Below are 26,105 nucleotides of genomic sequence, written 5' to 3' on the forward strand. Positions count from 1 at the left end.
CAGTCAAAAGGTCAACATGGGGTTTTTCACTATTTGGGCCCAAATATCGACACAAACGTAGCACCGTGTATGCTCGGCACACTATTTTATTCTCCCACCACGCCTTAGTGGATGGTAGGGCATGAAATACCGCCTGTCGGCACATGTCGGCTCAAAAAAATTAAAATGTGAAAAGCCCCATGTCGACCTAACCCAGGTCAACCTAATAACCCATGTTGCCTTAGACTCAGGTCGACCTTCCTGCATGTCGACCATCATGCTGGTGACCCAATGACCGTATCCCACTCAGACTCCCTCTGTTGTGAGTACCACAGGCTTAGAGGACACCATGACCTTTCCACCTTCCAATCTGCCAAGTACAGCTAGATACTCACAGGTGACTACTACCACAGAGAATGAAGCATTGCTCCAGATGAGATGGGTTATTAGGTTGACTCTCAGCTCCCATGCCTCTCCAAGCTACTCGAGAGACTTGTCTACTCTCGCCTAACAAACTTTCTTAACTCCAACACCCTATTAGACCCGCTTCAGTCAGGCTTTCGCTCTCAACACTCCACTGAGACAGCACTGACTAAAGTGGTGAATGATCTGGTAACAGCTAAGTCTAAAGGCCATTACTCACTGCTTATTCTTCTAGATCTTTCTGCTGCGTTTGACACTGTGGATCACACTCTCCTTTTACAAACACTACACTCCCTAGGTCTTAATGATACAGCCCTTTCCTGGTTCACATCTTACCTATCTGATCGCTCTTTCACTGTTCGCTTCTCTGACTCTACTTCCTCTTCACTACCTCTGTCAGTCGGAGTTCCGCAAGGCTCAGTCTTAGGTCCTCTGCTTTTCTCAATCTATACCTCCTCGCTTGGCAAACTAATCAGCTCCTTCGGATTTCACTATCACATATGCGGATGATACTCAAATCTATCTATCAACCCCAGAGTTGTCACCAGTGGTTTTGGGCCGAGTCTCTGAATGTCTCTCTGCCATCTCACTTTGGATGTCTTCTCGCCAACTCAAACTCAATATTTCCAAAACTGAATTACTTATTCATGTTCCACATTGCTCAGTGTATATGCTCAAAATGCAGGCACTATTGACATTGGTCAGACCTGCTGCAAAAAGGTGTATGCTAATGAAGGATGGAAGAGTGACTGTTCCGCCCTTCATTAGATCATTCTGATATGTAGCTAGGATCAGATACATTGGCCCTTCGGGGTCACATATCGACTGGGGAAACAACGCGCAGTGTGTACCCAGCTTAACCATGGAGGTAGTACTTAAGGCCCATACACACTGGGCGATTTTGAGCTGAAAGCCATTCAAAACAACAAGTCTGAGTGGCTTTCAGCTCTAAACCACCCAGTGTGTATGGCCCGGCGATAAGCATAATTGCCCAGTGTGTATGGACCTTTACTATGATCACAAAAAAAAAAGGACAACTCAACTATGTTTATTTAGGAAGAATCCAGATTAAATATGATCGAGCATGACCGAAAAAGTCTAATGATAGGCTTCCGTTACACATTTGTGACCTCAATATTCTGTTCCAGTGAAAGTCATTTAACTTCCACAGAAGTTGTAACCATTTTATTTTGATTAATGGTAATTTGGTAGCACTTGCTCATGAATGTATAACATTGCATCTAACTCCAAAGAGCAATTAAACAGAGCCACTTTGTATGAACAGGCCAGCACTATCTCCTCATACAATGCGGAACACTTCCCTCACACTCCATGCTTCGCTGTTTCCACTGGTATAGGACAGTATGCAGAGGTGGAACTACCATTGGTGCAGTGCACCTGGGGATTAATAGGACCCACTGCTGTCCCCATCACCGGCTGTTTATCCCTGTCAAAATCTGCCTCCCCTTCATCTCCCTGTCACCCACTGCCATGTTGCATATTGTGAACTTGGATTGGCGTGGAGGAGGGGAGCCCAAAATATATTTTAGCACCTGGGCTCACCACCCACAAGCTCCCACACTGCTAATATGGCCGTCTATATAAATTATGCTCATATAAGCCTACATTAAAAAAAAAAATAATAATAAAAAAAAGTATCAACCAATTCAACACTGAAAAGCAGAAAGTTATACTGTGTCCTTTATGAACTGTATAAAACAGGGCTCGACAAATACAGGGGGCCAGGTCACCATGGCGACCAGATTTTTTTACAGGGAGGGAGAAAACAATCTGTTTGTGGGCAGGTCAGCGTCAGCCTGGGCAGCATTTTCAGACCCCCTCCTCCTGCTGAATGTCAGCAGCAGCGCGGGCAGCGGTACCCGACCCCCCTCTCCTCTTAATAGGCAAGCGGAAGCGCAGGCATCGGCGCCCAACCCTCTCCATTGGTAAGGCGACTGCTTCCTCTCCCACCTCACCACCTGTCGTCCCCTCATCCCTTCACATAGACCTCTGTCACAGGTCAAGTGACCCTTTCAACCTTACCCACTCTCGCCTCCCATCCCCTCTTCCCCTAGCGCCCACCTATCACCCCCTCCAGTCACCTCACCCCCTTTTGCTGCCCCTCCCCTGTCGCCTCACCCAGGACCTGTAATGGCGGTGGCCACTCCCCCTCCTTGCTTTTATTTGTGGGTGTTATGGTGCCCATACACATACATGATACGTTTTGTACTGTGCAAGGCGATGCGTGCTCCTGTGCATCCCACGGTACTAAAAGTATGTGCAGTGCGTAGTTTTTGAACTACATCACCTTGCATCTAGTTCGTAATGCATACTGCTGTAGCACATTGCATGCTATTTAAACTAGATACCATGTGATCTAAATAAAAACACACGGTACGCATCACAATGTGTACGGGCACTTCAGCAAGTTTGGCTGCTACATTTTCATCCTGGCTCCTAGATTTAAAAAAAAATTGTCAAGCCCTGGTATAAAACCCACATGACGCTTCTCAAATTAGGATCCTAGAAGTAGAAAATTGGTTAGGAGACAAAGGGGCCGCCTGTTACATGTCTCTTCACAGCTAGATAATGTCAAAGCGTGCTCACTGGTGGACTAATCTCATTAGCTCAGGACATGTGGTGAGAGCTGTGTAGTAAGCTCATCCCGATATGAATTTCTATAGGCACGCAACTAAACACTGGCCAACCTTAAATAGAACCGAGCCGTTACCCACAGACACGTCTATCAACAGCTTGTCCGCAACTAATTCTCTGTGTGCTCTCTAGCTGTAGCCAAGTAGCACCTGTCTGTAGACCACAGCCTAGTGTACCAGCCCATAACCTCTGCTCCCAAGAATAGTTAGCAGCAGAAATAAAGCAAATGTAATGCTAACTGTTGAATACTCTTAAAAAAAGAAGAAAAACAAACACCCTCATTACTATTCTGTGCTGATTGGAGCTCCCAGATGCTTTCAGCAACTTCATTTCTATATGAGACTTCCTGCAGCTTCCATCCATCTTCTCACATTGGGCGGGATGGACCAAGTAGCGGATTTATATCCCGCTCTCCATCGTTGCGATATCCCTCTGGCCTCTGCGGGGCATGCTTGGAAAGGACCCATATTGAATCCCTTACACAGCAGCGCTGTGGAGAGGAGCTATGGGGGTTTATGGGGTACTTATTTCCTAGCATGGCACCCATCGCATACAATCAATACAATTGAAATGGATTTTTTTATTTGTATGGATCTCATCTTATACATTTTTTAATGGCTCTTATGCATCCATAAGATGCTATAAGATAAAAATCGTGAGCCCCCAATAACCATTGTTAACGCCACCAGCACTATCAACGCCAACCCGAAGCGTGGCGAGCACACCGAGCCCGCGAGGGGCGGCGGTACGCGTCCTCCGACCTTTTCATACCCCTACTATCCACGTCAGCGTGGAGTTGATTTTATATAGTGTGGCGAGCGCAGCGAGGGGACGCAGACTACTTCACATATATTCCGCATCTCCTCGCGGGCCTCGCTGCGCTTTGGGCTCGGTGGCTCGCCACACTATATAAAATCAACTCCACGCCGACGTGGATAGTGGGAGTATGAAGAGGTCGGTGGACGCGTACCGCCGCCCCTTGCGGGCTCGCCGCGCTTCGGGTTGGCGTCAATAGTGGGGTGGCGTTAACAATGGGGGGGGGGGGGGGCATTTCACCCATGAGGAGGGGGGGGGAGCTTAGCAATTAAAATTGGGGTTTGGGGGGCTTTTTACATTGGAATAATTGTTAAATTGGGTCTCAGGAACCATTTCACATTGATTCCAATGTAAAAATCTCGTCGATTGCATCATCGCATGCATCTTATGCCGCACAAACACAAGATGCATGCAATGCTTGAGATATCAGCCCGACACATACAATCTAGATCGTGGGTGCCGTGCTAGGAAATAAGTACCGTTTATGGTGTTAGAATGATACAAAGAAATCCCGCACTAGGATGATAAAATTATTTAGGGTAGTGAAGGTGTCTACAGTGACCAAATCTGGGTGTCTTTTCCGTTTCCCCCCAGGCATTTCAAGCTACTACCTACTAGCTTTAAATACTATACATACTGTATATAGTTAGGCCAGACCTGCTGGGCGGGGCTTTGGCAAGTTTAATAATGCGGTAAAAACCCATTCAATATTTTTTTCTTTAGTACATCCTGCCCATAACTTGGTGCAGAACAGCCATCCCTGTAACACCACTGCTACAGGACACTCAGAGCTGCTGTATAGTTTGAAGGGATGCGTGGCTGAAATGTCCAAAGGACTGCAAGTATAAATGTGTGTGACTGCGTGTAAGGGAGTATGTATGTTTGTGACAGGCTGAAGGATTAAGCACAATAACCTGATTCCATAATACAACTGTCCTCACTAAGAATTTGCTCATCTCCTAATATCCGCTATCCCGCTGGGGGACTGTGTACCTTCTATTACAGGTGGTTCCTAACCCTGGTCCTCAAGTACCCCCAACAGTGCATGTTTTCCATGTCACCCACAGGTGCACTCATTACTCAGATGCCTCTTCAATGATCCACAGGTGGAGCTAATTATTTCACCTGTGATTCTGTGTGGAGACCTGGAAAACATGTGTTGTTTGGTGTACTTGATGGTTGCGTACCTGACCCTCTCCTTCAGGGAGAAAATGCTCTGTTCCTGAACGTCTCTGGTAATTTATTTATTTACAGTTTCTTATATAGCGCAGCAGATTTTGTTGCGCTATACAATAGTAATGTATGATTGCCATCACCTGTGGTGAGCTAGTTAATTGATAAGACAGGCATTCCACCACAGGTGATGGCAATAAACTAGTGTTCATTCTAGCACCCACCATATTTGAAAACCCATGCAGTTCCTGTCCTCTTCCTGGAGTGTCGCTGTCTGCTGTGGGATTTCTAGCACAGGTCTGGTTTGCATATCAGTGCTGATATACAGACTACTCTGAGCTAGAAGCACTACAGCAGATCGCGACACCCCAGGCACAGGGGCGGATTTAGGGATGAGGGCACCCCTAGGCACAACAATAATGTTCACACACACCTGGTCATACTGTCGGTCACATGCTGCCTTGTGCAATTAACATTCACTCACCTCATGATATATATGTTGTACTACACAAGGCCTAATGCACACCTGATCGCAGGACAAATGTGTTCTTAAAATGGGCAAATCCATACCTCCCAACATGACCCTCTCCAGGAGGGACATAATGCTCTGCTACTGGATTTCTCTCTTAATGTATGTGGTGAAACACCTTTCTTATAACGTAACCTGTTCAACACAGGTGATGGCAATCATAAATTAAGAGGGAAGTCCAGGAACAGAGCATTGTGTCCCTCCTGGAGAGTGTCATGTTGGGAGGTATGGCAAATCCATGTGCACTGCAGGTGAGGCAATGTAACATGTGCAAAGAGCGTTGGATTTAGGGGAGGGGTGTTCAAACTGCAATTTAGATTTCAGTTTTAAAATAAAGTAGAGTATTTACTTTGTACAGAAACAAAAGAACTCACCCAAATCTAACAGCTTCTATACACTACACAATTTGGGCCCAATTTCACCAGATTCCGGCAGCACCAGATCGGATCCAATTCATATCGGATCGGTCATCAGATAAATCTTATGTGCCGCTGTCAGCGGCACATTGTGGGTGCGGGGGGCAGCGAATTTAAAAATCCTATTTAGAAGACTGGGCGGCCGCTGATTGGCTGAGAGAGCTGTCAGCCAATCAGCAGCTGTCCAGTCTTTTAAATAGGATTTTTCAATTCTGCCAGTCCCCGGTCATACATCCAATAAATAAAAAAATGGCACATCACATGCCAAATCTAGTGCGCTCAGGGGAAGTCGGGGGCAACTTCCCCTTAGGACAAGTCAACCTACTGTATGGAGGCCTTAACACTGTCTGCACTGGTTACATTTCCCCACCCGACATGCAGCATGGTTTGTCCATTTTAAGAACAAATGATTCCTGCAATCAGGTTCTGAAGTAGTCCCATAGGGGGAGATTCTCTAAGAATCTCCACCCCCCTTCGCCGCCCATCGCATATTTCATTATCGCATATGTTGTAACATATGCGATAATTAAGGCAAAGGACAGCTCTTGCATTAAGAGCTGTCCTTTGCGGTGAGTCTGCCGGGTCCCAGCAAGTCCCGGCGGCTCCCCCCTCCCTTACACACCCGGCGCTGCTGCTGCTGCGCCGGGCTCTCCTCCTCCCTGCACCCGGAAGAGGATCAGTGCAGGGAGGAGGTCACAGGTCCGGGCAGCACAGAGCTGTGCTGCCCGGACACAGGTGAGGGGGCGGCGGCGGGTTCGCGTTAGAAGCCCATTGGCTTCTATGGGGCATCGCCAGATTTTTCTGGAGATGCCCCCCCGCCACGGTAACCCGGCGGGGGATGCTTACAGCATCCCAAAATGCGGTAAAAACCCGATAACTGGGTTTTTACCGCATTTTTCGCTTCGAGAATTCGCTTCCTGCTTAAACCAACTCTGTCACATCATGTCACAAGTGCAATAAAAATAAAAACTATAAAAACATAACATTAATCAGAAAAAAAACTATAAAGATAAATCACTACGGGACTCCTATTTTAGAACTGCTTCCTGATTTCAAATTTGGGTAATTATGTATTATCTGGACTCCCATGTTAAATGCACCCCATTTTTTCATACCCCTACTATCCAACTACGCATGGAGTTGATTTTATATAGTGTGGCGAGCGCAGCGAGCCACCGTGCCTGAAGCGTGGTGAGCGCAGCGAGCCCCGCGGTCTCATAAGAAAAACGTAAGCCCAGATATTACATAAGTACCCAAATTTGTAATGGGCAAAAATGCAACCTACAGACAAAATTAGGAGCAGAATAAGTGTAAAGGATAGATTACACCATACATAATTAGCAGGATTTATTTCACAGCATCTGGATAGACGTTACACCGCATTAACTGCTGTGTGAAAGGATCTATACACAATCCCACAGCAATGGCTGCCAATAGCAGGGGTGTCCCAGCTGTAGGAAAAGGAGTTGTATGGAGTAAACCAGCTGTGAGTCAGTCAATGAGAATTACTCCGGAGGAGGAGAACTTTGACAGCGCAGATGAGATTACCAGCTGCAATTATTGACACTTTCCTGTAATACAGCAACGGTTGCTATACAATAACCAAGGTGACCTCTGAGGTATTGCAGGTAATAGGTTCAATGCAGACCGAGACACAGCCTAGGTGCAAAGGCCAGCATGGTAAGGAGATTACAACACTACAGCACAATGGACAGTTATATGCTTTGTGATTAGAGCAGAATACTGTACAGGAAGCCCATGCAAACACTGGGAGCACACAGGAGTAGATTTTATCACAGATGTATGTAATGAGTGCAGCTAGTAGTATGACCGGATTGACCAAAGCTGACCCTTATGGGAACAGCCGGGAAATGTACAGTACTCTGAATGACAGAATCTTTGGCCAGATGAGAGAGAGAGAGATGTCTGTTCAGCACCAAGGCCAAGGAGCAGCTATTGCAAATGGAACCTAGAAGTGCAATAGACCAAAGCCAAGTTGTTTGTGGTGATACAGAGCTTTGACCCGACCAACAAGAGCACCAACTCATACTAACACATACACTAACAAGCTCAGAGGCATTTAAAAATTTTGCTTACATTGTTCTATATAGGGGCAAAACTATCCAGGCTGTGCATGAACTAGAAATATGTATACATACAGTACATCATTCCCGCAGTCCAGGCAAAGAGCACCTCTCGGCATGCCAGGCCCGGAAGACACTTCCAGCAACTTTCTGGACAAAAGTATGTCTTAGTCATGAGGTGATGCAGCTCGGAAGCACCAGTAGGCTGTGCCAAGTAACTTAATATATGGCATGCGTGTGTGTGTGTGTGTGTGTGTGTGTGTGTGTGATGGAGTCTCAAGGGTTTATTTACTAAGATGGAAGTTGCTATGGGCAACCAATCAGATTCTATTTTATCTTCTAGAAGGTGCAAAATAATACCGTAAGTAGATGCTGAATAGTTGCCTATAGCAACTACCATCTTCAATAGAACTCCCACCTTAGCAAATAAACCCCACAGAATATGTATATGACTCGTTATACACAATATACAAGTGTGATGTCATTAATCAGCGCAGTCTCCTTATACATCCTAGTCACACTGCATTGAGACTTATGTAGGGTACACACCAGAACCATTTGCCCTCAAAACATCCAATTTAGATACAATCTCAACCAATTGTATGTAAATTGGGCATGTTTTTGGGCCATTTCAGATCCGATTTGATGCGAGGCCCCGCAGGTCGTTTGGTCATTTCACAGATCCTACCTGCTGCAGCTAGGATCTGGAAACAACCATTCAGCTGGGTATAGATTGGATCAGATTGCGTGCAGATCAAGAGCCAATCGTATGACCGTCTTACGAGCTGCTCATGACCTGCATCGCTCTGGTGTGTACCAGACATGAGATGCATTTTTGACATAAAAAACATCCAATGCTAGAAGAGTTTCTTAGGAGCTGGCAGCTCATAAGTGCCAGGCATCAACCACTGCATGGGAACAGAGGCTATTGTACGAGGACACACTCTGCAATCCCAAACATTCTCTCAGCCAGTAGAGCATGTTGGGAGATGCCTTCTAAATTTCGATACCCCTCACCCATTGTTTGAGTCTAACCATTCAGTAAAGAACAATGATAAATAAAGCTCCTTCCATAAAGTCACAATACGGTAGTCATCTAAAGGTGGAATGTCAAAGTATGAGACAAGTGACGTATGCTTACATAACCATTGCCCAGTGAGTACCCACCTGCAATTCCTTGTAGCAGCCCACACACATTGAATATGCTTTTCTTCATGACACTTTGCACGCACATGGTAAAGACAGATACAAAAGCTACAATACAGAGGATGGAGATCCCCACTGCGAGGAAGATGGCGGTAGCCTGCCAGAAGCCACTTGCTATCTCATTAAAATGCTCTGCGTAGGGCCCACAGAACGGATCCCTCCTGAAGTACTGTACTTGAGGCACTTTAATGCAACGTCCGTAGATGCCCAGTGTGGGGCGATACGCGTCCAGCTGTCCGCCAGTCACATTCTCAATGTCCGTCTGTTTCGCTCTGCCAATCAGCCAGTCCTCACTCATAAAAGCTATGAGTTCTCCAAAGGCAACTACAATACTGAGTATGGTCCATAGCATAGATCGGCATGTCACTATGACATGACACATGGTGGAGCCCACCGATAGCTCTCAGCCCCAGTGCTGAATCAGAATAGAATAAGCTCTCAGCCCCAGTGCTGAATCAGAATAGAATATGGTCAAGTTAATGGAAAAATAGAATAGAAAAAAAATATATATATAATCCTTTGAGGAGCAAGAGAAGAAGTCCAGCTTCTTAAGGCTTTGTAATCCAGACACTCTGTAGTCAATGAAATCGCTTTCCCCTCATCTGTACTGTGCTGCAGATGCCTCCTTCAGACATTCATACTGAAACATGATTCTTCAGTGTTCCAAGCAAGTTCCAGGGCTCCGCCCACCAGGATGACATCACACACACCTACAGGAGGCAGAGAAGGGAGAGGCGATTAATACAGTGTTACAGTTTCACCTCTGTAACCAGTGTCACAATCTGAATCACTATCCAAGATTTGCACTGACAATGGCAGGCTGCTTGCATTAATGGATTGAAATAGAATATATACCCAGCAAGTAACAAACCTTAACAAGGAAAAACATCTAAATACATTTAGAACTGTAAACGTCCATTTCACTTCAGGAAATAATACCGGAATGGTCAGACTACTGCCATACAACCTGCTTGTTCTGCCCAGTGCCATACCTGAAGAAATGTAACCTCCACAAAAGCGGACCTTATATGCAAAGATGCTTGAAATAGAGAGCAATACTCAGCAGTGTGCCTCCACTTATGTCTCTGTACTATGGGCCTTGTTCAGATCTGATCTCAGTACAAATTTGTTTGGAAAATGGGCAAAACCATGTGCACTGCAGGTGGGGCAGATGTAACATGTATAGAGAGAGTTAAATTTGGGTGGGGTGTGCTGAAACTGAAATCTAAATTGCAGTGTAAAAATAATGCAGCCAGTATTTACCCTGCACAGAAACAAAATAACTCACCCAAATCTAACTCTCTATACATGTTACATCTGCCCCACCTGCAGTGCACATGGTTTTGCCTGTTTTCCAAACAAATTTGGGTACTTATGTAATATCTGGGCTCCCGTTTTTCTTATGAGACCGTTTCCCCTCGCGGGGCTCGCTGCGCTCGCCACGCTTCGGGCACGGTGGCTCGCTGCGCTCGCCACACTATATAAAATCAACTCCATGCGTATTTGGATAGTAGGGGTATGAAAAAATGAGGTTTATTTAACATGGGAGCCCAGATAATACATAAGTACCCAAATTTGTACTGAACTCAGATCTGAATAAGGCCCTATGTACTGAGATCTGACAGCACAGAGTCCACTAACCAACCAAGGTGGCACTTAAAACGTTGGCATAATGTGTCAAAAGAGAAACAGGGGTCAGTTTATCATTGTACATTTGTGGTTTAATAATAGCAGAAAATACCCATTTTTTTTGGGGGGGGGGGGGGGGGGGTTACCTGCAAATGTTAAGCACCCCCTGAACCTATAGCTCACAGACAATGTTTAGGTACACAGTGGAAAGGTCAACATTGACACAAAAATGCCTCATGTCAACATTTTCATGTGTCAACCTTTTGTCAAGGTCGACACATCAGCACATAGATCCACAAGGAGTGTAGAATGTACTCTGTAATGCAGGCATGTCCACTATGGCCCTCCAGCTGTTGTGAAACTACAAGTCCCATCATGGGCTTGCCACAGTGCTGCTAAAACTATGGCAAGGCATGCTGGGATGTGTAGTTTCACAACAGCTGGAGGGCCACAGTTTGGACATGCCTGCTCAAATGGCTCGCTTTGCATTGGGCCAGGTGCCTCGATCCCGTCTCACAACTGTCGGGACAACCGTGACCCCGTCCCGTTCTTGGCCTGCTGGACTGATAATCGGCAGGCGGGATTCAAGGTCCTGCCTGCTGAGCGCCGAAAATGGGGCGTGGGCGCGACAAATGGCCATGGATCGGCGTGATAAATTTTTCAGTGGTCCCCTGGGGAGCGCCACCCACATTATACAGGTACAATGTAGGGGGGGGAATGTATTTAATAGGACATTCTTTTAACAGGAAATGGTCTTTAAGGATACAAAGATTCATTTACATTTTTTTTATTCTCAAATACTGAAACAATAACTCCCTTTTATTTTTACTGTACATGTGATTGCCATAATCTTTACATTACACTCATTCACTCCAGAGAAGCAGGCAGAATGACTGCAGGAAAGGTTAATGTAAAGTAGCAGTGTGACAGGCATGTGGACGGTGTGCTTTATAAATGGAATTCCAGAAAGGACACTAGAATCTCACTGTTCTCTTGCATAATTATTTGGCATCAGCTCAGTATAGAAGCAAAATAAACCCGGGCAGGAAGAGGTCGCCAAGACTCCATTACTACCATCCTGTACAAATAGTGTCTGGGTGATACAATATACACCAGGGTACAATGACTGTAAATCACAAGGAGAATGCAAACTATCCCTTCACTGTTTACTGTGGAGGTCTCACATGTCAGGGCCAGGGTGTTTGTATTCAGCATTGGTGGAGTGTGAAAAGGCAGATCTTTAATTGCATCTTTTTCGATTGTATGTTCTCCCTGCATCAGCCCCTCATTGTCTGTACTATAGTCCAATCACATCACCATTATTTGTACGTTTAAGACCCCTCCCAATAAAATCCAAAGAAACGAAACACTAATTTTATAGGGAACCAAAGATCTGTCACATGAGGCAAAGTACCAATGATTGGTACTATGTGCATGCGCCAGAAACCTGTACAATAAGGCCCTGCAGCAGTGAGGCTCCAGACTGTCAGAAAGTTGCCACCATTTTGGGGGAGTGCAGAGGGCAGGATATCCATTGGAAGATCAAGATTCAGCCAATCAGCATCCGGCAAGTCTTTTGAAAATCTGCTCACCGCCTGGCAGCGATAGGAGCCGGAGTTAACCTACTCCAGTCCCCGGACCCCCGCTGCCTGTCCCCAAGGCAGTCATTTGGTGTGTGGGTGTGTGTCCCGTCGGGTGGCTGGGGGGGGCGCGACCAAATGACTGCCGCCCCGGGCGCCGAAACACCTAGTTTCGGCCCTGTATTGTTATTAGCATAGGATACATGAATGTAAATTATCTGCAATTGTAATGTAGCGTAATGTAATCACACCCTGACCGTTCAGGGCTGCCTCCACCTTTGCATGACCTCATTGTGTGCCTGCAAACCGTCCTCTTATGCGGACACTGCCTAAAAACTGGAAAAAAAAACAGCTTATATCTGAAAGGGGCCAACACAGAATTTCCAGGGTCTGTGGAATAGTGTGAAAGTGGGTCTCAAACAGGTCTGAGCAGGGAAATTCCCAGGTCATATGTCTGAAAGGGGTACGGAAGCAGCAACAATAGTACCTTCATTCACATTTAAATTAGACCATGGATAATAATTAACTACTGCCATAAAGTAATAAGACCCAGAGCAAAGATTACAATCAAATTAAATGTCAATTTTAAGACCATAATAAATGTACAAAGCTATGAAAAAATTATTTAAACGGTTTATTTTTACAGGATTTAAGCTGTGGAACCAGTAGGTGCGCATCACGGATGGTTTAATGATTAGCATTACTGTCTCACAGCACTGAGGTCATGGGTTTTATTCTCACCATGGCTCTGTGTGGAGTTTGTATATTCTCCCCGTGCTTGCGTGGGTTTCCTCCCACAATCCAAAAATATACTGGTAGGTTAATTGGCTCCCAAAAAAAAAAAAAAAAAAAAAAGCACCCTACAATGAAAGTGTGTGTGCGAACATGTGGTAGGGAATATAGAGTGTAAGCTCCACTGGGGCAGGGACTGATGTGAATGTTCAAATATTCTCTGTACAGCGCTGTGGAATATGTGTGCGCTATAAAAATCACTTAACAATAAAAAGTAGTAGTAAAACAAACTCATCTGTGCATGATTAAGAAATCCAGAAAAACTGAAGGACTGAAGTTGAGAACCCCTGCCTTAAGGGGTTAAATCAGATTTCTTATTTTTCTCATTTTTACTGTTTCAATAATGTACAGTGGTCCAAAATACACAGTACAACCTCATAATGGTCTGCACTTTAGGGAAAGTTAGGACAGGCAGCCAAAATATGGTTTTGCCACAGATTTCGGGGGATGCATGAGCGTTGGCTGACGAATTTACCATTTCTCGTATCCAGAGTTGGAACTTTGCACAATGTTCTATTCAACATCACAAATAAATAAAATTGAGAGTTGCCCTGTATCAGTAATGATGAATGTCAGTGCTAGGTAAATGTCAGTCTTGTTAAAAGGAAAGCAGATAAGGCCAGATCTGTTACAGTAACCCACAGACAGCTTGTGCTCACTGCACACAGGAACAAAGTTTGTGTTTACTTTTCTGGGTGGGAATCTTCTGATAAGGCCGCAATGCCAAACAGTTCACTCCACAATGTAAATGACGTAAACAAGACCTTCTGGATTACTACCGTTCAATCATGCTGATCATCCACACAACAAACATGAAGAGCCAAAAAACATGCCAGAACTAGGTTTCAGCTCCCAACATTTATACTATGAGCAACACACAAATAAATAGGATTATAGGTTGTACTGTGAGTATCAGGAAGGCCCTATGGGTCTTGAATGGGTTTTGTAAAACAAAAATATGGACTATCTATAATAGACTTATCACTTTATGGTAAAATGGTACAAATATTTATACTCCGGCTTTCATTTAGTTAGGAAGAATATTTGGCTGTATCCGAATCAAAGACAGCAATGCTGCCAGGTAATGCAGCAATGCTAACCACTGTGCTTTCCATCACTTACAACAGACCTGGCCAACCAGTGGCTCTCAAGATGTTGTGAAACTACAAATCCCAGCATGCCTTGCCACAGTTTTAACACTACCTTATTATAGGAAAACTGTGGCAAGGCATGATGGGATTTGTAGTTTCACAACAATAGTTTCTGGAGAGCCACAGGTTGGCCAGGCCTGATTTACTACAATGACATCAAGCACAGCAGTTTGGTGTAACGTATATTGTGGGGGGGGGGGGGGGAAGAGAACAATTGCGGTTATCAACAATTATTCAACCAAATCAGGCATGGCCACACCCTCCCTGAAGATGTAATACAGATGTAGCCACGCTGGTCTTTGTCATGATGCAGTCACTTGCATGTCGCGCCATTATTGCATCCGTGATATGGAATCGCCATATTGCGACCTTGCTGCTCAATGAGTTTCTATGAGCGGCAAGAGCAAATTAGAGGATGGGATCGCACCAATTGCCATGACAGTCGCACGTGGAGATTGGTTGTGAAACGATGAGCGTGGCTACATCTGTATGCCCTCCTCATCAGCTGGCCCGGAGTACCTCACACAACCTATCTGAATATGCCCCTAGCCCAATAACATTGTAGACGAGCAGTGGAGGTTTGAGGAAAACAAACTTAAGATGCTGCTAGTAAATCTCTTCCCATAAATCCTAAATTAATTCCACACCACCCAGAGTTTCCCAAACTCTATTACAGTCCAGGTGTTAAAGGATATCCATGCTCGAGTCCATAATGTTAAATCAACATGACTGAGGTACTAAATAAGTCACCTGTGTTCAAACATGGATAGTCTTAAAACCTGGAACACACACACACACATACACACACACACACACACACACACACACACACACACACACTAGATTGTAAGCTCCTTAGAGCAGGGCCCTCCTCCCTCCTGTTCTCCCCGCACTCGTCTTGTATTTCAACTACAGCTCTCTACTCATCTACAATCTATACCTGCATCTATTCTCATTCACTTCCTTATATCTCAGCTGTACTGTGTACTAAGAATTGTGCTTTAATTGTGTTATGACTAGTTCTGTGTGCCCTGTACTGTTCTTTTGTGTTCTATATGTACAGTACTGGCTGGTGCAATCACCATGTGGCGCCGCTGATTGGCTGCTGCACAGCTCAGTAATGATATGTTCCCCATGTCTGTGTCCCTCATTAGAGTACATCTAGTTTATATATATACAGGTTGAGTATCCCTTATCCAAAATGCTCGGGACCAGGAGAATTTTGGATAACGGATTATTCCGTATTTCGGAATATTTTAATATTTCAATGATGTATTTTGAAGTATCTTGCATTTATGCTGTATAAACACATAATATACACACAAATATATTTTATTACCACATAAAATACACACAAATATATTTTAATTGTTCAAAAAACAAGGTTTCAAAACGTGAAACAAAATGTGTGTACTATCTCAGCACTGAATTTGAATGCCAAGCAATCATTTACTTGTACATATATAGTGCCAGTTACATATCATGTCCTCAGTAGTGCTGTTACAAATGTCCCCAGTGTGTTTTTAGCAAAAAAAAAAAAAAAAAGTTTCCCAAACTCTATTACAGTCCAGGTGTTAAAGGATATCCATGCTCGAGTCCATAATGTTAAATCAACATGACTGAGGTACTAAATAAGTCACCTGTGTTCAAACATGGATAGTCTTAAAACCTGGAACACACACATACACACACACACACACACACACTAGATTGTAAGCTCCTTAGAGCAGGGCCCTCCTCCCTCCTGTTCTCCCCGCACTCGTCTTGTATTTCAACTACAGCTCTCTACTCATCTACAATCTATACCTGCATCTATTCTCATTCACTTCCTTATATCTCAGCTGTACTGTGTACTAAGAATTGTGCTTTAATTGTGTTATGACTAGTTCTGTGTGCCCTGTACTGTTCTTTTGTGTTCTATATGTACAGTACTGGCTGGTGCAATCACCATGTGGCGCCGCTGATTGGCTGCTGCACAGCTCAGTAATGATATGTTCCCCATGTCTGTGTCCCTCATTAGAGTACATCTAGTTTATATATATACAGGTTGAGTATCCCTTATCCAAAATGCTCGGGACCAGGAGAATTTTGGATAACGGATTATTCCGTATTTCGGAATATTTTAATATTTCAATGATGTATTTTGAAGTATCTTGCATTTATGCTGTATAAACACATAATATACACACAAATATATTTTATTACCACATAAAATACACACAAATATATTTTAATTGTTCAAAAAACAAGGTTTCAAAACGTGAAACAAAATGTGTGTACTATCTCAGCACTGAATTTGAATGCCAAGCAATCATTTACTTGTACATATATAGTGCCAGTTACATATCATGTCCTCAGTAGTGCTGTTACAAATGTCCCCAGTGTGTTTTTAGCAAAAAAAAAAAAAAAAAATTTCACTTTCTGGAATGTCCGTATTTCGGAATAATTTGGATAACGGATATTCGGATACGGGATACTCGACCTGTATATATATATATATATATATATATCAGTACTGTTACTGGCTGTGCAATCACCATGTGGCGCCGCTGAATGGCTGCCTGGGTACTGCACAGCTCGGTAAATATGTTCCCCATGTTCGTGTCCCTTATAAGAATGCGTCTTGTGCATATCTATATGTGTGATGTACATCTGTATATGCCATTGTTGCCTGTTCCTTGTACTGATAACCCTTTGTATTGCAGTATGTGCATTGTTATTTTTAATGTCTGTAAAGCGCATTGAGTCCTGTTTGAGAAAGTGCACTATATAAATAAAACACACACACACACACACTAAAATGCAGGAATAAAGGTAATGACTAAAGCTGCAAGGGGGGGGGGGGGGGGCGAGGTAGGGGTGTAGGGGAAATGGGTAAGTATACTTACACAGCCCCTGTCGGGATTCAGTTTAGCAGGATTTATTTGGACTGCCGGCACACTGTCACACATACGGAACCCCTACTCAGTAGTATAACCTTGTAATGAGCTTAGGTTCCCATAATAAAGATGAAAATCAGAACATCGATGTTCACTCAGATCATAAAACCACCCCATACTGTAAGATGAAGCCCTTACAAGAACCCATTCCCATTTCCTCTGCATGCATCAGGATTATGGAAAAACAATCAGTGTGATTTCTAACATTTTTGGTAGCAACAGGTGACAGTCCTGGGAAAAGCATATAGCTACAATAAAACACCAGCGTAGCATGACAGATACAGCAAATGTCTGTGTTTAATCTGATATTTGAGACCCCTTATGAATCAGTCCATGTCCTTCATTATATTAACTTGCTTGGCAGGGCTGCATCCGTGGAGGACCAGGCACCGTCAGACAGACATGGGGAGTGTCACTGAATGAATTATTTATGTCCTGGGAAATCAGACACATGGAAACACTGCGTGAACTTGGCTGATTTCAACTACAGTGCAAGTAAATCACAACAGATCATATTAAACCTTTCTTCCACAATCTGCCAAAAGGTATAAGATAATTGTAAACAGAACCGGGTGGAGCCACAGCCAACCGACCTGAAGAGCAATTCCAAATTAAAGGATTCTGCTGAAAATGTCCGATGCTTAGAGCTTATCCAACGATGCAAACTGGGAGGGAAATAGAATACGAAAGATATGCCTGTGCCCAAGTCACACTAATGCCACACACTATGCCCAATAATCCCTGTACCAAGCACAGAAATATATATTTATCTTATGTGAAATGCAATGTAAGTGCCAGTGTTGACGTAGCCTTATGTTAAACATAGAAACATAGAATTTGACGGCAGATAAGAACCACTTGGCCCATCTAGTCTGCCCCTTTTTTTAAACATGTTACCTCAAACCATATTTGATCCTTATTTTTTTGCAAGGATATCAATATGCTTATCCCAAGCATGTTTAAATTGTACTACTGTATTTGCGTCTACCACCTCTGTTGGGAGGCTATTCCACTTATCTACTACTCTTTCTGTGAAAAAATTCTTCCTCACATTTCCCCTGAATCTTCCTCCCTCTAGTTTCAGTGCATGTCCTTGTGTTCTTGTCTCCCACCTGTACCTTGTTAAAACCCTTGATATATTTGAAAGTTTCTATCATGTCCCCCTTTCCCTTCTCTGCTCTAAAGTATACATATTAAGATCTTTTAGTCTTTCCTGGTACGTTTTGTGATGTAGGCCATGCACCATTTTAGTTGCTCTTCTTTGTACAGTCTCTAATGTATTTATATCCTTCTGGAGATACGGCCTTCAGAACTGAACACAATACTCTAGGTGAGGTTGCACCAATGACCTATACAGTGGCATTATTACTTCTTTCTTTCTACTGCTGATACCTCTCCCTATGCAACCAAGCATCTGACTTGCCTTCTTCATTGCTTTGTTATATTGCCTACCTGCTTTTAAGTCCCCTGAAATATTGACACCTAGATCCCTCTCTTCCTCAGTAGTTTCCATTATAGTGCCATTTATACTATATTGAGTCTTTGGATTTCTGAGACCCAAGTGCATGATTTTGCATTTTTTGGCATTAAACTGTAGTTGCCATTCTCTTGACCAGTTCTCTAATCTACCTAGATCCTCAATCATTTGTTTTACCCCTCCTGGTGTGTCTACCCTGTTGCATACCTTTGTGTCATCTGCAAAAAGGCACATTTTACCCTCAATTCCATTTGCAATATTACTAATAAAGATATTAAAAAGCACCGGTCCAAGTACAGATCCCTGGGGTACTCCACTTGTAACCTTTCCCTCCTTTGACTGTACTCCGTTTACTCCAACTCTCTGTTGGTCACACTGTGCAGGTAAGGCAGTCATTGGGAGAGACACGCACGATCAGGTTGCACTGACTGGACCATTTACCACAAGAGCAAAGTAACCACAGAGTAAAACAGGAAATCCCACTGTTGAAGATAATCAGCTTTTCCAGCTCATATTACAAAAAAAATAAAAATAAGAAAATCTGTATATTTATTATAAGAAGATAAAAAAATACAATAAAAAAAACTTCCAATGAAAAGCAGACACTAGGTATGCAAAAAATGTCAGCACAAACGTGTGATTTCCGCTCCTACAGATATATTAAATAACATTAGTCCTTGCCCATTTCAGTTCACTCATGAAATTCCATGAAATAGTTCTAGACTTAAGTCAATTACCTTACAGCACAAGAATTCCACTCTTTCATTTCATAACTGAATTAGATGTAGAAAGCAAGGGAAAAAAAAATACAAAAATAGGAGGAACCAAAATGGTTGAGAAATGCTGAGCAGAATAAATCGTCTTAGGCCCATACACACTCGACTATTTTGAACTCAAAGGGGCAGATGTATTAAGCCAGGCATGTCCAAACTATGGCCCTCCAGCTGTTGTGAAACTAAAAGTCCCATCATGCCGTGCCACCGTTTTGCTATCAGGGGATGCTAAAACTATGGCAAGACATGCTGGGATGTATAGTTTCACAACAGCTGGAGGGCCACAGTTTGGACCTGCCTGTATTAAGCTTTAACAAGAGATAAATCCAAGGGTGATAAGGAGAGAAACGCCCAGCCAATCACCTGCTAACTGCCATGTTACAGGCTGTGTTTGAAAAAATTCAGTAAGGAGCTGATTGGCTGGATCTCTCCTTATCCCCCTTGCATTTAGCTCTTGTTAAGGCTTAATACATCTGCCCCAAAGTAACTAAATTTTCCTGTTTTAAGCCACTTTGTGCTCAAAATCTCCTAGTGTGTATGGGCGGGCAATAAATGGAGTACTGATGCACGTTCTCGTATCGCCACCAATTACCCTGTTTAACAGGACAAGTGAATCACTTTCCACCGTCTGCTATTGTGGAAAGTAGTTTAACCCACATACATAAAACTGTACAGCACCTACACCCCCTTTCAGACATATGACCTGGGAATTCCCTGTTCAGACTCGGGATTTTCCCTTCTGCAAAATCAAAGGTTTTTTTCAAGACCACCTTTCACACTACTCCACAGACCCTGGAAATACCTGGGTTGACCCCTTTAAGACATAAGCTGTTTTTATTCCATTTTTTAAGGCAGTGTCATCAGAAGGGTACTGAAGGCACACAATAATGAGGTCCTGCAAAGGTGGGGACAGCTCTAAATGGCCTGGGTGTGGTTTACATTACAATTGTAAATAATTTACATTCCATGTATCATATACCAATAAAAATACCCTACCATCTTTCCTTTTCAAACACAGATGTTTAAGTAGTAAAACTTTAACACATATCTTGTAAACAAGGTGGGTAATGGTATTGTGGGTCGACAGTGACTATAGCCGCATACCCTTCACTGGCATCATCTGGCATACTTCTTTGCACGGTGTTCTCTGTCCCTCTCCAGCTGCCATTGACTATATCAGCAGGCATCATGTGACCCTTCCTGACCAATTAAAAAGGTTATTAAAGCTGTCAAAGAGCAAATTCCTGGGTTACATTATTTACACTTAACCCGTGTCACCACCCCGGGAAGAAAGAACAAGAAAAAAATCCAGGAACATAGTCCCGGTTGGTACCTTTCAGACCTAACAAAATTCCGGGATTATGGAGTTTGTTTTAAAGGGGAAGAACAGATTACCCATAAAGAAGGCGTCAAACTCTGTCCTTAGCCAATAACTAATTAAATACAGTAACAACCTGTACATTTACCATTGTCTATATGTATGGTGAAAGTAACTTTCAGATTACTTTATACAATTTAAAATCGGGACAAAATATATAGAAGCCAACAATCTTGCAACTCATTTTGGCCCAAAGTTACCATTTGGTGCTGGGTAAAAATGTGAAATTCTAACACATATATTTGGGCAGAAACTGCAACAGGGGCGGGATGCAACGTCCATCTTGTGGTCAAATCGATGGGATTCTTTTTTACATTTCCCGGAGTGGGCTTCCATTAGATCCGCACCAACACCCCTTGTGGCATGTGCGTCATACGATGCATGCACAGATGTATTCCCAGATCCTAAACCCAGAAGACACCAACTGCAAAGAACAGCTCTTAACGGTAGAGCGGTCCTCTGCTGAAGTCTTCATGCCTAAGTGAGAATATATGCGGATATGCATGCGATGAGTGACGGGATACGGTAATGTTTGATGCATTCTACCCGAGGTCATTGGCACCAGTTATGGCACAAGCCAATAGAAATAATCTCTGGTCATCTTCTGCACCACATTAACGAACATATCTGAAATGTTATTTGATTTGCATGGGATCAATGTCTAGCAATGGTGGTCTATTTCCAGGCCATACAAACTGGGGTATTGCTACACTGAATCTTTTTTTCTTAAGGCTATTTTTTGGAACAGACTTGGGAGTAGAATGAGCCAAATATAATTTTAGGGGAAAAAAAAACCCTAACAGGCATTAAATGGAGTTTTCTGTTTAGATTAAATCCACTTTGTAACCCATTAACTACATTACAACATACATTTTTTAAATTACTTTGGAGGTTCATTAAAGAGAAAATACAGCTAGCTTGTTGGCAATGCTGGACACTACTCCCATGATGCATCATAATAGATGTGAAGTACGAGGATTAGTAATCAGCGCCCACCCTACTGTCTGCAAAGAGGATAATGGAAACAAACCCATGGCAACAGCAATAATTATCAAAGTCAACTGAAACAGTAAGTTAGGTGGACGCGGTTCTTGTACATCTGCCTTGCTGAATCATAGTGATTGCTAATCTTGAATAATACACAAAGCAATAAAGTTATTGCTGAACATTATGTCTGTAGGGAACAAAACAACAGTCTGAGACAAACTGGATGATTTACTTCATGAAATCCTTAGGGGACAATAAATGACTCACTGAAGAGCTTACACAAATCACAGAACGCTTCTCTGTATCTCTGATAAAAATGAGCTCAACAGGAAAATGACGAGTATATAACTTCTATGGCTTCAAATAATGAAGTCTTCAAGCAATGATGTAATCGGATTGCTTTGGCAGGCAGAGCGCATGCAAATCAGATGTGAAGTCATTATTTGGAAGAGTTGTCTTCTAGACACAGCATCCAACATTAATGTTTAGACCAGGATGATGGTGAATCCTAGGACTTCTTTCCGGATTTCATGTCAACACAGACATTCTAGGGTTAATTTGTTGGGAGCCAATTAGCCTACCAGTATATTTTTGGATTGTGGGAGGAAACCGGAGTACCCGGAGGAAACCCACGCAAGTACGGGGAGAATATACAAACGCAGCACAGTTAGAGCCATGGTGGGGATCGAACCCATGGACCTCAGTGCTGTGAGGCAGTAATGCTAACCATTACACCATCCGTACTGCCCCGTATTATGTGAGAGTACTGGATATATAGTGCATTCAGAAAGTATTCACAAAGATTCACTTTTTCCACATTTTTGTCTGTTACCGCTTTATTTCAAAATGAATTAAATTAATCCCCCCCCCTCCTTCAAACTTATACACACAATGTCCCATAATGACAATGTGACAGTGTGTTTTTTGGAAGGAGAACTTTGAAGAAAAAAAACCAAACACACCATGAACATAAATATTCACATCCTTTGCTCAATACTTTGCTGATGCACCTTTGGCAGCAATTACAGCCTCATGTCTTTCTGAATATGATGCCACAAGCTTGGCACACCAATCTTTAGGCCGTTTTGCCCATTCTTTTTGCAGCACCTCTCAAGCTCCATCAGGTTGGATGGGAAGAGTCACTCCTTTGCTATCTTGGCTGTGTGCTTAGGGTCCTTGTCCTGCTGAATGATGAACAGTTGCCCCAGTCTGAGGTCAAGAGCACACTGGAGAAGGTTTTCTTCATTCAGGGTGTCTGTACATTGCTGCATTATCTTTCTCTTTATCCTGACTAGTCTCCCAGTTCCTGCCGCTGAAAAACATCCCCAAAGCATGATGCTGCCACCAACATACTTCACTGTAGAGATGGTATTGGCCTGGTGAAATGCGGTGCCTGGTTTACTCTAAAACATGACGCCTGGCATTCACGCCAAAGAGTTAAATCTTTGTCTAATCAGAACAGAGAATTTAGTTTCTCATGTCCTTCAGGTGCATTTTGGCAAACTCCAGGCGGGCTTTATTAAGGAGGGTCTTCCGTCTGCAGCAATTCACCAATCAGGCCTGTATGGTATAGTGATCAGAGATGGTTGTCTTTCCACAGAAGAATGCTGTAGTTCTGACAAAATTGACCATCGGGTTCTTGGTCACCTCCCTGACTAGGGCCCTTCTCTCCCGATCACGCAGTATAGATGGCCACCAGGAAGAGTGCTGGTAGGTCCGAACTTCGACACTGTGCTCATTGGAACCTTCAAAGCAGCAGATATTTCTCTGCACCCTTCTCCAGGTTTGTGCTTCGACACTATCCTGTCTCTGAGGTCTACAGACCATTCCTTTGACTTTGTGCATGTTAGAGCACAAACCAAGCATGGTCAACTTAGGGACCATCTATAGATAGGGGTGTGCCTTTGCAAATTATGTCCAATCAACTCAATTTACCACATGGGGATGCGAATTAAGCTGTAGGAACATCTCAAGGATGTTAAGTGGAAACCAAATGCAAATGAGCTCAATTTTGTGCTTCATGGCAAAGGCTGTGAATACTTATGTGCATATGATTTCTTAGCTTTTTATTTTTATAAATTTGCAAAAATCTCCCAAAAACTTGCCATGTTGTCATTATGAGATAGTGTGTAAGGAAAAAATTAATTTCTTCCATTTTTAAAAAAAAGGCTGAAACATAACAAAAGTGAAGCGATGTGAATACTTTCCGTATGCACTGTACACCTGTGAAGTTACAGGACTATTAGGGCTCAGGGGCCATAACCCAACAAACGTGTTCCAGAAATTTTGAACGGATGTATGGAGGAGATTAATGGCCTATTCGGATATCAGATTTAAAACTGTAGTGATTGCCGCTCCTGCCTGAAGCCAGTGTTGATGTAATAGCAAATCGAATTCACATCGAATGGAAAAATCAAATAGAAAATAGTGGAAATTGAAAAGGAAAAAGTAGAAAAAAAAATTCAGAACAGGTGGAAAAGGGTGGCAATCCTCCCATCTCCCGCAATCTGTCCATCGGCGGGGAGTCCGCGGGTGAAATGCCCCGCCCCCCACAGTGCAATGCCTGAAATACTGGCATTGCACGGTGGGGGCGGGGCTAAAATGATGTGACGCTCTAAGCACACCCCCTAACAGGACAGCATGTATGTGGCCCCGCCCCCGGACCGCCTCTTTCACTCCCAGAGATGGACCCACCCCTCTGCCTAACAGAGCTGGCTGCCCTCTCCCAGAGAAAGAAAGTTGGTCTGATGTATGGCCAGCATTAGGGCTATGGTAAGAACACTTCACATGATTCATTGGAACGGTGACTGCAAGCATGTCATACCCAAACCATCCACATATAAATGTAGTCAATGAACTTACAAAAGAAAGAAAAAAAAATACCCACACTGGGTTCTTAAAATCATGCCCAATGGTTCCATCCAATAATTGTAATGACCAGCAGGAGAAGAGGAAAAGACTGGAAGAGTGAATAATGTAAGCTGCGGGTCTGGGAATGGACCACCACTGGTGCTGCTGTTTAGTGCATGGGGAGGGAAATAATATCTTAAGTGCTGGCCTATGCTGATCTGTTAAACAATAAATAGAATAAAAATGAAACACAAAATTATATATAAATCTTAATGTAAAGAAAGCTTAATGACTTACTTCATTTTAATCGCCTGATCAGTTGTGGAATACATATACACACACAGACATCACTAGTTTACTTCAAAGAAGTCTTAAAAACACATTAACTAGGAGTTTTTCCTCTTTCACCCAGGTCTGCTTGTACTCTACAAGTAATAAATCACTAGTAGATAATTAAGACTTACTGGCGGCAATCACCAGGTTCTCAGCGTCCTGCCCTGTAACAATTCACTTTCCCAGAATCTCTATCTGCGGCTTGTGGGAACATCTGCAGGCATGCAGCTGTGTAGTCATGTATGTTACACACATGTCTGAAGTAAAAAAAATATATATATATATATATAGATCTCCTTACAGATTTTAGATATGTGTAAAGTTCACACTAAGCTGTATTAGCAGTGCCCCGTGCCCAACATTAAAGTAGCAAAATCTGCACTTCTCTAATCAGGTTGCCCTGCTACAGCAGCCTGCCCGATGCCATCCTCACCCCCACGCAGGCTGCAGTGTCCCGCAGGTGGGCCAAGTTGCAGTGTAGAGATTGTGGCCAGCAAATAGATGCCATGCACATTGAGAGGAATTTGGAGGAAGGCCAGCACCTCTAGGGACATGCTACATACAATGTACTCAAAACAGTCTTTACTGTATTGAGTAAGACTAAAAAGGTACAAACATCAGACAAGGTGATGATAAATCACCATCAAATTTTGGAGGTGTCTGGCCAATAAAGAAATACATCAATCATAAAAAAAAGGAACATCTGCTATCACATATTACTGGAATCTTCAATGAAAGTAGAATAATACGTTTTATACAGGAGTATACAAATTTAAGAATTGATATAAAATTGTAGAGTAGATTTTAAGCCATATTAGGAATTGCACTGTACAAGTATTTTTTTTTTTATTATTTTTTTTTTAGAGGTTAAGCTGCTCAAGGCGGTCACCAAGTGATGTGGTCAAGTTTCCGTAGAAATAGCTGCCGTTCCAAAG

General features: G+C 43.2%; 1 protein-coding gene across 1 annotated transcript in view; it reads right to left on the reverse strand.

Moving 5' to 3' along the window:
* Positions 1-26,105, reverse strand: part of LHFPL2 (LHFPL tetraspan subfamily member 2) — a 130,230-nt gene that overhangs the window by 14,586 nt on the left and 89,539 nt on the right. The window contains exon 3 of the mRNA XM_083152235.1: positions 9,243-9,991. Coding sequence (XP_083008361.1) covers positions 9,243-9,663 — 421 coding nt within the window. The 5' untranslated portion in view covers positions 9,664-9,991. The remainder of the gene's footprint in view (positions 1-9,242; positions 9,992-26,105) is intronic.

This window comes from Crinia signifera, chromosome 1 (genome assembly GCF_055691185.1).
Source record: "Crinia signifera chromosome 1, ASM5569118v1, whole genome shotgun sequence".
Lineage (NCBI taxonomy): Eukaryota > Metazoa > Chordata > Amphibia > Anura > Myobatrachidae > Crinia > Crinia signifera.